At 38.8% G+C, this 15,000-nt stretch overlaps 2 protein-coding genes across 2 annotated transcripts in view; both read right to left on the bottom strand.

Annotated features, from left to right (window-relative positions):
- Nucleotides 1-8,812, bottom strand: part of LOC138000818 (arfaptin-2-like) — a 23,590-nt gene extending 14,778 nt beyond the window's left edge. The window contains exon 1 of the mRNA XM_068847476.1: nt 8,544-8,812. Coding sequence (XP_068703577.1) covers nt 8,544-8,778 — 235 coding nt within the window. The 5' untranslated portion in view covers nt 8,779-8,812. The remainder of the gene's footprint in view (nt 1-8,543) is intronic.
- LOC137999271 (uncharacterized) overlaps nt 1-15,000 on the bottom strand; it is a 333,030-nt gene that overhangs the window by 46,711 nt on the left and 271,319 nt on the right. The window lies entirely within an intron of this gene.

Here is a 15,000-nt window from a genome sequence, read left to right as displayed (position 1 = left end):
AAGATCCGTTGTCATGTTGAAGCGTAGAGATGCCCTCGAGAGGACGAGCACTTACGCGGGCAAGTAGGATTTAACTCCGAGTAGCGTTACGTTCAAGTGTTTAAATAAAGTTTACGAGTCCTCAGCTTCTACGTTCGCTATAAATGATCAACTGAAAGGTTCGAAGTGAAAACAAAGGAGCGGTTAGTGAATGATCAGGGGCTAGTTTTGTTCCTCAGTCGAGTTGTGGTAAGAGATGCGTGAACGCAGGCGGAGCGTGTTGCAGAACATCATATGTAAATTTCCTTCTGGATTGAGAACAAACCTTTTGAAAGTGTTTCTTTGTTTATAAGTTTTTTTATGATTGCGGCGTGATTAAAGGAAGTTTTGCGCGGACTAAAACGTCCTTGAGTGATTTTTCCTTCCGGTAAGATACAATCGGTGGCTGTTTTAAAGATATCGAAATCCAATATGGCGGACAACAAATCGTATTGTTCCTACTTTCCCGCCACCGCAGCAAGATTTTTTCAAAACGAAAGTCTCAAGCATAACGTGCCCTTGAGTCAGAAGTCTTTTATGTGTTTTCAGAAAAGATAGGCACTGCAAATTTTTATTTGTATTGAGCCCAAGTAGTTTAGACCTCATAAACATCATCTCCTCTACATGTCTTGACTCTTCAAACAATGAAAGTAGCCGGCGAAACCTGACAGAGAAGCCGGCGAACTTCGCCGGCTGCCGGCGCTTAGATACAACCCTGCCTACTGCCCTCGTTTTAAAACAAATATTCTTTTGAAATTTGCTCATCGTAGCGAGGTTAGTAGGGCTTATTAGCATTAAAACAAAAGAATAATTTACTTGGTCGCCATTATGAAAGAGGCCTATAAAGCGTGTTGCCCTGGAAGACTTGAGATGTGTACATATCAAAGAAAATATAAACAGCTCTTTGGCAACGATCGGGGTGGCTCTGAAGATCAGAGCCGTACCCGGTTGGAAGACTTGCAAAGGCATCCTTTCCTTTAAGGGCCCACTGACGTATTTTTTGGGGTGCGTTGGTAAGGATGTAATGGTTAAGTAATTTGAGAGAATTTGGCATTATTTTGGTCAGTTTCCAACTTTTGTAAGCCAATGACCCAAAATATGACGTCATCATACCATGCCCATGGTCACGTGACCAATAAAAGAAAACTCTAAATTTGTCTCCATGCTACACAATTTGGGTATTTAATCGATGGTTTGATAATTTGTATTCGTTTTTGCATCCAGCCAAGCATGGTTTTGTTTTTATTTTGAAAAATGTTCTTTTTAAAGACATAAACGATACTGAAATACCCATAACTTTTTCAAAAAAGATGATTGAAAAAAATCAATGCTTGGCTATATTCTGTATTTGGGGGTGAAACGTGCCATGTAAAAAAAAAATTAATTCAATTTAAAACCGCCGGAAATTTAGCTTTTTTCGCAAACCGGAAGTCACTTCATTTACGCATGCGCAGTTGATCTGAGAACGAGCTCGAGGAAGGGCGAGGAAAAACCGTCGATGGAAACAACAGTTTGTGCGGTGACTTTTGCTTGTGAGTGGGTTTTCTTGTCAGCTCATGATATGATGACGTCAGCTACCGGAAGTAACATTTCACTTCCTTAGCAACGCATGAAAAATCCATCTGTGGGCCCTTAAAGAGTACTTCTGTGCTATAAAGCCAAGGAATCTTAAAACTATCGGACGCTCTTCAATGCACTTTTGGAATCTGCCTCATTTACCACCGTTTTGAAAATTTAGCTCCAAAGAAATATGATTTGGTCACCGTAGATCACTCATTAAATTTTGCAAAATTATTCCGAAACAAGATTACTAATGGTAAATTTGGAGAGTGAGCGTCTGTACACTGCCTACTTCCATTCTTCCCTGGAGCGCATAATATTTTATTTAAAGTTCAAGTAATTTTTTATTAGTGTGGAAGAAAAGTAAAGCAAATTAGCTGAAATAGTCTTTACTAAGGTTAAAAAGCTCATTAACATGCTTTCGGACACTTTTCAGCAAAAACGCAAACCAAAAAAATTAACTGAGAAAAAATAGGGGTCAGGTCCATGGACCTGGTCTAAAAGGGGGGTCCTTTCCCCCTGATGAATTTATTTGCAATTGTTCACGGGTACAATTGTTGCATGATGTTCACCGGTACATTATCTGCGTTATTGTAAATGAGCAACTGGATGCAGAAACACTAGATTCAAGGTGTATAACTAATAAATATTTTACCTTGTGTTTTAAAAATAATTTGTGTTAGCACTATTCATAGTACGAAAGGCTTGTTAGGTTCCTGGGTGTTTTTTTCGAAACATGTGGTGATATTCAAAAGACGACCACAGATGTGCCAGCAACAACAGTCTTGATTATTCAACCAAAGTGGACACTTATCGCAAAAATGTTGAAATGCAAAAGCTGAATACATTCTTCGGAAACCAGTAGGGCAATTAGACATGCAACATTTTCTTCGAGAAAAAGCGGCCACAAATTGATGTACAACACTGAATATTCTGCCCTCTTTTACACGAAACTCTGCATGTAAAATTTTACACACACTGTGAAGAATTTGTGTGTAATTATTTGCACAAAGTTTCGTGAATTTTTTTACTCGCGCATAACGCGCACGTATTTTGTGTGTAAATTGCGCGCAATATGGCGGACTTACACGCATGATACGGGTGTGTAATGCTGCTATTCCTGTGGCCAGTACTGTATGCAGAGATGTATCCAGGTTTTCAAATTTGGGGGTCCTCTGGACCCCTTTTTGAAAAATTTGGGGGTCCATTGCAAAATTTTGGGGGTCCAGCTAATTAATATTCAATAATTAATAATTGCAATCTATGGCCTCTTAATTGCTGCTGCAGTACCCTTTCAGATTTCTAATTTCAAGAAAATAAAGTCTTATCCCTCCCAATGAATATGTACTTAAAATGATTAATTTCTTTGAAACTGTTGTGCCTGTTGATTCAGCGATCAAAATGTATGGGCTGTCAAAGCTCCATCGATGACATTGAAAACGTCTCGAGGAATCGAATCCGTATGCTGTAGGAACAGTTGGCCCCAGTTAATAAATGATCTAGCCAAAAAAAAAACAGAACTGAATCTCAATTTTCCGTAACAGAGCATCATTATTTTAACTACGCTTGAGGTGTAATTTAGGAACAAAAGAGTAAGCGAATGTAAGCGATCGATTCATAGTTCATCGTCGGCCCATGCGGCCGTGACTTCGCCATGGCCAATGTTAATAACCAAGAAATTGAATACATTCAAGTTTCATGTTTAACATGTTAATTTTAACACAAACTCCGAAGAAAAATTGCATAATTTGCAAAACAGACAAGTTACGTGCAAAACAAGAACCGAGACGATGACACGTGCGCGCCCGGAATTAATATCAACAGGGTCGCACAAAACAAAAATTTTACATACTTTGCCTTTGGATTCTCTGTTATTTCGCTCACGATAAGCGAACTATTGCTTGAAATTCACTTGGAAAGCATGCAACAAACTGAACTTCGACTGAAATGTTTTATCACTGGCGGCAGATCGAAAGTGTCGCCGATTGTCTCACATAAAAAACAGCTCAGATCATGTCACGCAACACGTGCGAATTCAAAACTGAACTTATGAAGCTGGTTGACAAAATGAAATTATTCGACTACAAAAATCCGAAAATAACATCTTACCTTGAAATTTCAGGACCTCGATCATTTCTCCGATGTGAGAAATGGGAATGTTCAATTTCCTTGTAAAATACTCTGTTCGCATGTTTTTCCTGGCGTTCGTAATTTGCATAAACATTCGATTTTTTTCTGCGTCCAACTGGACCCTTTGTTTGATATTCTATGCGTCTAAAAGGAAAACGAGTGCGTCCCAGGATGCAATGACGCACTCTGGATACATCTCTGTGTATGAGCAACAATAAACCTTTCAATAGTATGTTGCCAGCATGTGACCAGTTGCAAAATTCTGGTCACCACTATTCAATTATTTTACGTCACCCTGCAGTACAAAACTGAAATTCATACAGTAGATGATTGTAAGCAATACATGTACAACAATCTTCATGCAAGGTTCACTGGGGAAGAGCCCTTAAAAATGGAAAATACAGGTCTCCACTGGGGAAGGGCGGGGATGAGAGAATTTGTTTCAGATGGATTCATCTGGCGTGTGCTTCTTGAAACAAAGAACTTTTCTCTTACAACATTTTAAAATTACTACAACTATTCAACGTCACAACTTATGTTACCTGTAGCAGCAACTTTTACGGTGAGTGCAGGGGTTTCATTAGAAGCGGGTCACCGGCAGTATACTGCTGTCTAAGTTGTCAGAAATTTGCCTGTCACTGCTGGCTACTCTGCCTTGAGTTTCACTCAAGCCCTCGTAAAAGACAAGAGTGACTGCTACTTACATTGAGAAGCCCAAGCATCTACTTCAAAAGATATTGAAACCCCTGGAGTGATAGTACCACCCAAAGGTACTGTAGTCAAGCAAAAATACAGTGTACATGAACATTGCTTAGGCAACTCTGGCATGTACAGTAAGAAGCCAAAATTTTAATTACAATAAAATTAATCATCAATAATATTTATCACGAAAGGTATTTAAGAGGTCCTGTAATCTGCACTAACACAAGACGAATTTAACAGGGCTTAACACCCAGCGGTATCAATCAATGAAAATCAATTGTTGATTACTGTAAAAATCAATATAATAAAAAATAATCAATAATAATCCATTGATTATTATTGAATGGTTCAACCAATCAATAAAAATCGATACTCACTCACCAAATCATCTTAATTGGTATTGATTATTATTGATTTTTATGGATAATCAATAACTGATTACACATGATTGCACATGGTAGCATGGATGTACATGTACATTGTAAATCACAGGCATATTTATGTGTCTTCGATTGCACACATTTTCCCAGAGATGTATCCAGGTTTTTGAATTTGGGGGTCCTCTGGACCCCTTTTTGAAAAATTTGGGGGTCCATTGCAAAATTTTGGGGGTCCAGCTAATTAATATTCAAGAATTAATATGCGATCTATTGCCTCTTGATTGCTGCTGCAGTACCCTTTCAGATTTCTAATTGCACAAAAATCTTACCCAAGTAATAATGTACTGTACTTAAAATGATCAATTTCTTTGAAACTGTTGTGCCTGTTGATTCATCGATCAAAATGTATGAGCTGTCAAAGCTCCATCGATCACACTGAAAACGTCTTGAAGAATCCATATGCTGTAGGAACTGTTGGCTCCAGCTGATAAATGATCTACTGTGTAGATCTCCACAGCAAAAAAAACAGAACTGAATCTCAATTTTCCGTAAAAGAGCATCATTTATTTTAACTACACTTAAGGAGTAATTAGGGAACAATGTAAGCGATCGATACACAGTTCATCGTTGGCCCATACGGCCGTGACTTCGCCATGACCAATGTTAATAATCAAGCGATTGAATACATCCAAGTTTCATGTTTAACATGTTAATTTTAACACTAACTCCGAAGAAAAATTGCATAATTTGCAAAACAAACAAGTTACGTGCAAAACAAGAACCGAGACGATGACACGTGCGCGCCCGCAATTAATATCAACAGGGTCGCACAAAACAAAAATTTTACATACTTTGCCTTTGGATTCTCTGTTATTTCGCTCACGATAAGCGAACTATTGCTTGAAATTCACTTGGAAAGCATGCAACAAACTGAACTTTGACTGAAATGTTTTATTATCACTGGCGACAGATTGAAAGTGTTGCCGATTGTCTCACCTAAAAAACAGCTCAGATCATGTCACGCAACACGTGCAAATTCAAAACTGAACTTCTGAAGCTGGACATAATGGTTGACAAAATGAAAATATTCGACTACAAAAATCCAAAAATAACAGCTTACCTAGAAACTTAAGGAACTCAATCATTTCTCCGTTGTGAGAAATGGGAATGTTCAATTTCCTTGTAAAATACTCCGTTCGCATGTTTTTCCTGGCTTTCGTAATTTGCATAAACATTCAAATTTTTTTTTCTGCGTCCAATTGGATGCAATGACGCACTCTGGATACATCTCTGTTTTCCCCATGTTTTGATAATTCCTTACATTCCTACCGGGATTGCCACAAAATACTTCTTTCCGGACTTCACTTTTTCCAGACTTTTGTTGGTGTTTGTGATGGTGAAGCAAGTCGAACTATCCAATCATAGAAAATGAAGTTTAGTGAATGGTTTGTTAATTCATATGGTGCATTTTATTGAAAAGAAATTATTGAAAACAAATTTCATAACCAATAAAAATCAATATTAATCAATAATAATCAATGTATTGGAAATCAATAAAAATCAATCCTTAAAAGTTGAGTGAGTATCAATTTTTATTGATTTCCAATAGCAATCACTTAATTGTTATTGCTAAGAGTGGTTTTCAATTGAGTGTCGAAAGTAATTAGCGAATTGACTTGGTTTACGATTACTTCACTCAGTGATTGGTTCAAAGTTCTCGGGACACTTTTTCAACCAATCAGAAGTGAAACCAAAACCAATCGTGGCTCGCGCATGCACATTTTCCCATGCTTTGTGTCGACTATGTGTAATTACTTGGAGTTTTGATTGGTTTACTGGATTGTCTCCCTCCTTCTTGATTGGCCAAAGTAATTACTTTGGTTTTGGTTTTACAGCACTCAATTGAAAATCGCTCTATTATTGATTATTATTGATTTTATTTACTATTGATTTTTAGAAAACAGTCCTTAGAAAAAACGCGCGCTGATTGGTTAAAAATCGTGTTTTCCTTTTGGACGCATAGAATATGGAACAAAGGGTCCAATTGGACGCAGAAAAAAAATAGAATATTAATGCAAATTACGAACGCCAGGAAAACATGCGAACGGCGTATTTCACAAGGAAATTGAACATTCCCATTTCTCACAACGGAAAAAAAATGATAGAATTCCTTAAATTTCAAGGTAAGCTGTTATTTTCGGATTTTTATAGTCGAATAATTTCATTTTTTCAACCATTATGTCCAGCTTCAGGAGTTCAGTTTTGAATTCGCACGTGTTGCGTGACATGATCTGAGCTGTTTGTTAGGCAAGACAATCGGCGACACTTTCGACCTTCCGTCAGTGATAAAACATTTCAGTCGAAGTTCAGTTTGTTGCATGCTATCCAAGTGACTTTCAAGCATTAGTTCGCTTATCGTGAGCGAAATGACAGAGAATCCAACTGCAACGTATGTTAAATTTTTGTTTTGTGTGACCCTGTTGATATTAATTCCAGGCACGCACGGGTCATCATCTTGGTTCTTGTTTTGCACGTAACTTGTCTGTCTTGCAAATATTATTATGCAACTTTTCTTCGGAGTTAGTGTTAAAATTAACGTGTTGAACGTGAAACTTGAATGTATTCAATCGCTTGATTATTAACATTGGCCATGTTGAAGTCACGGCTGCACGCCTGCAGCAGGTCCAGGTAAAGGGCACGAATTGTTATCTGCGTTAGGTGTCACTGTGGTATGCCACGCTTCTAATGTTTTTCTCGTTCTAAAAGTGCCTTTGTCAATAACTGACGCCTCAAGTGTTGTTAAAATAAATGATGCTCTTTTACGGAAAATTGAGATTCAGTTCTTTTTGTTTTGGTGTGGAAATCTAGATAATTTATCAACTGGATCCAACACTTCGTACAGCATATGGATTCCTCGGGACGTTTCCAACCGCCTGCATGCAGGCTATTTTCAGATGTGATCGATGGAGCTTTGACAGCCCATACATTTTGATTGATGAATCAACAGGCACCACAGTTTCAAAGAAATTGATAATTTTAAGTACATATTCGTTGGGAGGGATAAGACTTACTATTTGTGCAATTAGAAATCTGAAAGGGTACTGCAGCAGCAATTAAGAGGCAATAGATCGCATATTAATTCTTGAATATTAATTAGCTGGACCCCCAAAATTTTGCAATGGACCCCCAAATTTTTCAAATTTGAAAACCTGGATACATCTCTGTGTCGCGTTGTTTTCTAAAAGAAATAGAAAACATGTACTCAGTGTTTCTATCGAGTTATAGAAACACTCGTGAAAGTTTGGGAGAACTCAAAAAAGCTGTGGGTTCCCACAGCATTTCTCGTTCTCCCAAACTTTCACTCGTGTTTCCATAACTCGATAGAAACACGGTACACGTTTTCTATTTCTTAATCATTGATTGATAGCGCCGGGCTTTACACTGTATTAGTTACAGTTTCACACTCCATAGGTTTCCAATAAGACGTCAAGAAACCCGGTAAACTACCATTGTTAAGTAGTACGCCCTCCTTAGAACAAATGCGTTGGGTAAGTTTTTTTAAAATAATGTAAAAACTAAGAACGTCAGCGGTTGAAGGGTAGTGTTCGCTTCTTATGTCGATGTCGACGCTTTTGGGAATGCTTGATTAATGCAGAAACCAAATGAAAGTAGGGTTAGTTTCAAAGATAATTCGTCACATCATTTACAGAGAATTCCGGAACACGTCACTACATATATATATCGCATTCTTACCAGGATTTTCCACTTCTAATTTCGGAGACTCGCCCGTTGAATCGTTAAGCTGAATCGAGTGTCCACTACTGCTTTGTAAATCAGTCGCCACTTTCAACATTTCATCCATACCAGGAAAAGGACGAGGATAATCTTCAACAAACTCGATCCCTGTAGTGGCGTTTGCTCCAATCGCAGCAGAAATAATGTCGTCGTTTAAATCCGTCTCCCGAATTGCGACTCTGTCATCCGCCATATTGTTTTATTTGCTGACGTGACTTGCTTGATCCGGGAACTTCGTATCGAAAGGACCACGTGTTCATTTCGCACAATTAATTTACAAAACTAGACGCTTCATGAGCGTACACTGGGTTGCCTTTGGTGCGTGTTACACAAAAACAGAAGGCACTGAGGTGGGTGGTATTGAACTGCAGCGTTCCAGTTCATTTTTTCAAGTGTGGGGTCATTAAGACCATTTGAGGGGTCACCCAGACGTAGTGCCAACATAGGCTCCTTGGCACATACGTTCACACGTTTAATTATTTTGTAATGTCCTGTCCCATTTTGAGGTCTTTTACTTTTTTAAGCTATGTAATAAATTCAGTTCAAAGATAACAAAACACGCTCTTGAGTGAAACTCACTCGTTTCTCCTTTAAAGGGGCTATGTCACGCAAAATGATATAAGTATTAAATTATTATTATTATTATTATTATTATTATTATTATTATTATATCCCATCCATGATTCACAAAATGCCCAAAAAGTAGAATGAAACATTGCAATAACCACTTAAAACTGTTGAACAACATAAAAGACATACTGCAAAATGAAAGAGAAGCATGGATGAACATAAATGGACAACATCATCAAACGGATTCTGCACCTATCAATGTTAAGCCCGAGGGAAGGGGAGGGGGGGGGGGGGGGGTTGGGGGTGTCCGGCTAACCACAGGAGTTTGATCGTCAGGTCTGTCCCCAGGGTAGAGATTTTAATCGTACGTGATATTTCACAGGGTAGCGATTTTGATCGCACGAAGGACATTTGACCACCTTCACTTGCCCCCGGGTGGGGATTTTGACCAATTATTTTGTCCCAGGGGTGGGCAATTTGAATTTTTTTAATGATAACGTGAAAATCCCCACCCCATGCCTAACCACCCCCCTCCCCCATCATCGGCACGACGTTTTTCAAGTTTATGAGAAATTGCCTGGATAAAGGTGGTTTCTTTCTCAGAATAATTTCGTTTGTGATGTAACGAAAATTTTATCGGTTAAGGAATTCCACATGACCATTTTCGAGTTTTAAACTCGTGATTAACTAAAAATTTCCCTGCAACACCGTAAATAACGTGACATAGCCAAGGATGCTGCCTAAGAAATTTTTCCGGCATCCAACATTAAAAATTAGTAGCCCGACTCATTTTTTCAAGAGCCCAGAATTAATTAATTTCAACTGGGATCAAATTTACATGAAGGTGAGGATGAGCTGAACCAAACTTCCACTCGGCCATATAGTCAGTGGGACTTCTAATCATGCAACTTATGATGTTTATTCGCCATAAGCTGTTAAAACGTTAATGTACTTAAAATGTTATGAATATTCCACTCTTTATTTAGAACAAAATATATTTCCTTTTTGTGTTATTGAAGAGCTTGATTCGAAGCGAGTATTGAATACATAAAAAGGCTTTACGTCATTCATGGAAAGTGTCGACGTTGCAAGTTTCATTGGTAGGGAAATAACCACCGCACTAAAGATGGCAGTGGATAACGTAATTCTTGAATTATGTCACTCGTGTGACTACTTTGCTAGCCCTTTACTCATGTAAAAGACCAATTAAATTTAATCGTGACTTTTAAGAAAGAAAGCTGTGAGTGGTTAAAAGTGTTATTGCCGTGTCGTTCATACCATACATATCCCCAAGAAAGTTCCAGATTAATTAAGATCATTACGTCATCGGATATTTTACAACGTCTACGACTGATGGTGCAATTGGATATTTCACCCCGGCTATAAGTGATGGTGCAATAACTTCGTGTGCAGTCGTTGTTGTCAGTTGTTGTGCTACAGATTGATCAAGTGATTTTGTGTCTATTGTCATCGGTGAATCAACAAGGACTGCTTTGGAATGTGCACTACGTTTCAACTATAGTGGTACGAAAAGAGATAAATTTTCAAAGCGCGGTTATGAGATCTAAGAGATCTTGTTTTTTTTGTTGTTGTGTCGGTGAGCAGACCCAAATTTCCACTCGGCCATATAGTCAGTGGGACTTCGAATCACGCAACTTATGATGTTTATTCGCCAAAAGCTCTTAGAGCGAGTTTCAATTGAGTGTCGTAAAACCAAAACCAAAGTAATTACTTTGGCCAATCAAAAAGGAGGGAGACAATCCGGTAAACCAATCAAAAGTCGAAGTAATTACACGTAGCCGACACAAAGCGCGGGAAAATGTGCACGCGCGAGCCACGATTGGTTTTGGTTTCACTTCTGATTGGTTGAAAAAGTGGCGCGAGAACTTTGAACCAATCACTGAGTGAAGTAATCATAAACCAAAGCAATTCACTAATTACTTTCGATACTCAATGGAAAACCGCTCTAAAACGTTAATGTAACAATTAAATTTAATCTTGACTTTTAAGAAAGGAAGCTGTAAGTTGTTAATAGTGTTATTATCATATTGTTCATACCCATACATATCCCGAAGAAAGTTCCAGATTAATTAAAACCATTACGTCGTCGGAGAGTTCACAACGGCTACGACTGATGTACCCTGGGTGCCAGAGGAATTTTTTTTTCAAGGTCGGAGAGAACGTTCATCGATCGAGGACGAAAAAAAGATGCCACTGGTCGCACGACCCCGGAACCTCATTTCCATGTGAAGAGACAGTTCAGATTTCTCGTCAAACCAGTTTTGGCCGCCAAGCTGAGAATGCTTCCCACGGGCCGCAATGAAGCATATCATTTAAAAACATTCCTGAAAATTGCGATTACAGTGATGGCTACTCATTTCAACAGCTTTAATAATTTTGGAGCAATTTTAACGATGTGGTATTGATTTTAGGTGCGTACGCTTGATTTATTTGATGAGATTTTTTTATCCCTCAGAGCGAAACGTTATTGTTGGACGTGTTTAAAACAGGATACTGTAACAGTAAAGAGCTAGAGATCACTGCCTATATTGCAGAATGGAAGACTTTAAATGCGAGAAGCCTTTGTCTGTCCTTAACGTTTTTGGTCAATAAATCCTCTGTTCCCAGACTCAGTTGCAACAAATGTTAACGAGTTCACCTTTTTTAGTTAATTCCCTCGACCGCTCTCAAACGAGCTTGAGTATTTACAAGCGCTCTCGTGCGCGAATCGATAAGCAAAATAATTTAACTACAATTAATTAAAATCGATGTTTTCAAGTTGTCAAAGCCTTTATAGTGCGTGAAGGCACTGAAGCAGCACACGGACCATCAAAACAGTTTGGCCATTTCCTCTCGGGCCGAAGTCACGCAACGCTGCTTCTCGCAACAGCTGTTGAGAAACGGTTTTTCGATTTGTCCAATCAGAAGCACCTTCGAATGTCCAGTCAGCGAACTAGGACAAATTCTGTCCTAATTTGATGACATGGAAATGAGTTTCTGGGGTCGTGAGACCAGTGGCATTTTTTTTCGTCCTCGACCGACCTTGAAAAAAAATTCCTCTGGCACCCAGAGTACGACTGGTGGTGCAATCGTAGATTTCACAACGACTATAAAAGATGGTTCAATACGTTCGTGTGTAGTCGTTGTCGTGCTACAGATTGATCAGGTGATTTTGTGTCTCCAGTAATCAATGAATCATCAAAGACTACTTTGGAATGTGCACTACGTTGCGACTATAGTGGTAAGGAAACACAAATTTTCAAAGCGCGGTTAAAAGATCTTCTAGTTGGTTCTGTTGCATTTAAGCTACAAATGCTTGGGATATTTGAACCTCATTACAATTAATGTTTTAGGCGGATTCCCTTACTTAACAGTATATCAGGTATATCATGCAGTGTCCTGTCCACTAGTGCAATGAAATTGTTAACTTTCGTTGAGGGAATTCTCGCTATTGTACGCATGACTCGCTCTTAAGATTCTGGGGACATTTCGCCGTGATATGGTTAATTGTGGCTTCTTCTCTTAGCGAATTGTTAAAGTGAAAGAAATTTCAAGAGGAACCAAATCTACATTTTGTTTAATCACATTTTCTTCTCTTGATATTTATATACTATACCATGTCATTAGTAAAGGAGCATGGCACTTAATTTAATTTACAAGGACATTATACCGCCTAGAGCTTTCACAAGACACAAAAAAGCGTGACGCACAAACAAGCATTTACATGTTGCGTCACTTAGACTTGGAATTATAAAGGAGATGCATTTTAAGTTGCTGAAAAGAATACCGGCAGAACAAGAACCAAACATTTTATTATTATTGTTTATTCAGTCATTTCTATTTTTGCCTATTTGTCAAGTTTCGGAACTAATCACATCTTACTACCGTGGACAAAAAAACTTCCACACTTTCCCATTCATTGTATCTTGACTTATCCTAAGGGCTTATCAAAATAAACAACTTGTAAAATTAGTCCATAATACTAATTAAAGTGCTCCTGTGATAAAAAAAAAAAAAAAATCGTGTCCTTTTTTTCTTTAGATTTTGAAAGTGTGTTTGCTTAACCGCTGACTGGCACAAGTTTGAGCTTTAATTTTTATCCCAAGGCCGTTTACTTTGAGTGTAAGTTTTGGATTTCACGGTCCGCCATTACTCACTTTCAAAACTGGCCGATTGGACCTCAGAGGGTTGGATCCAGGGAAAAGCGACCTCAAAGGCTCACTAGCTTTAAATTTCAGCGTTTGAATGCAGCTTATTATATATGGAAAACGCGAGTTTAAAAGTTTGAAAACCCAAATGCTGCTGTCGCTTAGGAGAATTGTCAAAATATTCTGAGAGCTTTGTTACAACATCCATCATGTTTCTAACAAGTGGTAATTGGCATGTGTCAGCAACGCACAAGTTAAGTCTATGGTTCATTAAGTGAACGTAGATAGCCTTGTCATGTTCAGCCCTAATAAGTGATGAGGCCCCATTCAAGCGCCCAGACATATTGCCCGCACCATCATAACATTGGGCCACGAAGCCATCCATAGGTAGTCCTAAATCAGCTACAGCACCAATTATTAAATCTTTGATAGCTGCTCCTGTCGTTCCATCCTTCGCTCGCAGTTGCGAGCGAAGAAATCTCGAAATGAATGTATCGTAGCGAAGGCGTTGTGGACAGAATTGCGTGGCGAGTGAACTGACATGGAGCTTCAACATCTCTTCTGCGATTCTACGGAGGAATTGAGTTGACGGGGTTATTTTCGGTGGATTTATTCGCTTCGAGCGGGCACTCCGGAAATCAGTGTGCAGCCTTGTCGGAGCGACTTCAGAATACCTGCCACGATTGCGTGACATTAAATGCATGCTCCCGCAGTCCCGAAGTCGATGAAAGTTTGAGCTGGTAATCTGTGGCTCCCGCAGTCCCGCACTCCCTCAGTGGAAAAAGGATGAATATGAAATGGCGATAAAACTACTGCTCCCGCATTCCCGCACTCCCGCAGTGGAAAAAGGATGAATATGAAATGGGGGTAAAACTACTGCTCCCGCAGTGGAAAAAGCAAGAATATGAAATGGGGATAAAACTGTTGTTCCCGCAGTCCCGCACTCCCGCAGTGGAAAAAGGATGAATATGAAATGGGGAGAAAACTGTTGCTCCCGCAGTCCCGCACTCCCGCAGTGGAAAAAGGATGAATATGAAATGGGGGTGAAACTACTGCTCCCGCAGTCCCGAATATGAAATGGGGGGAAAACTGTTGCTATATTCTTCAGACGATCTCATAAAAAGTGTAATTAAGCTAACCACAAATTGACAGCTAAAATTTTTGAAAGAGTCCTTCGACCTAATCACTGAAACAAGCGCTTACGCTTAATCAGTAAACGAGTGCTATATACTGCAGACGATCTCATAAAAAGTGTGGTCAACCAAATCGCAAATTGAGAGCTAAAATGTTAATTAAAGGAGTGTTTCGACCTAATCACTGAAACAAGCGCTTAGGCTTAATCAGTAAACGAGTACTACATTCTTCAGACGATCTCATAAAAAGTGTAGTTAACCAAACCGCAAATTGAAAGCTAAAAGGGTAATTAAAAAAGTGCTTCGATCAAATCACTAAAACAAGCGCTTAGGCTTAATCAGTAAACGAGTGCTAAATTCTTCAGACGATCTCATAAAAAGTGTGGTTAACCAAATCGCAAATTGAAAGGTACAATGTTAAAAGAGCACTTTGACCTAATCACTAAAACAAGCGCTTAGGCTTAATCAGTAAACGAGTGCTATATTCTTCAGACGATCTCATAAAAAGTGTAGTTAACCAAACCGCAAATTGAAAGCTAAAATGTTAATTAAAAAAGTGCTTCG

Source organism: Montipora foliosa, chromosome 4 (genome assembly GCF_036669935.1).
Source record: "Montipora foliosa isolate CH-2021 chromosome 4, ASM3666993v2, whole genome shotgun sequence".
NCBI lineage: Eukaryota > Metazoa > Cnidaria > Anthozoa > Scleractinia > Acroporidae > Montipora > Montipora foliosa.
Note: the sequence above shows the minus strand (reverse complement) of the source record. Positions and strands in the feature narration are given on the sequence as shown.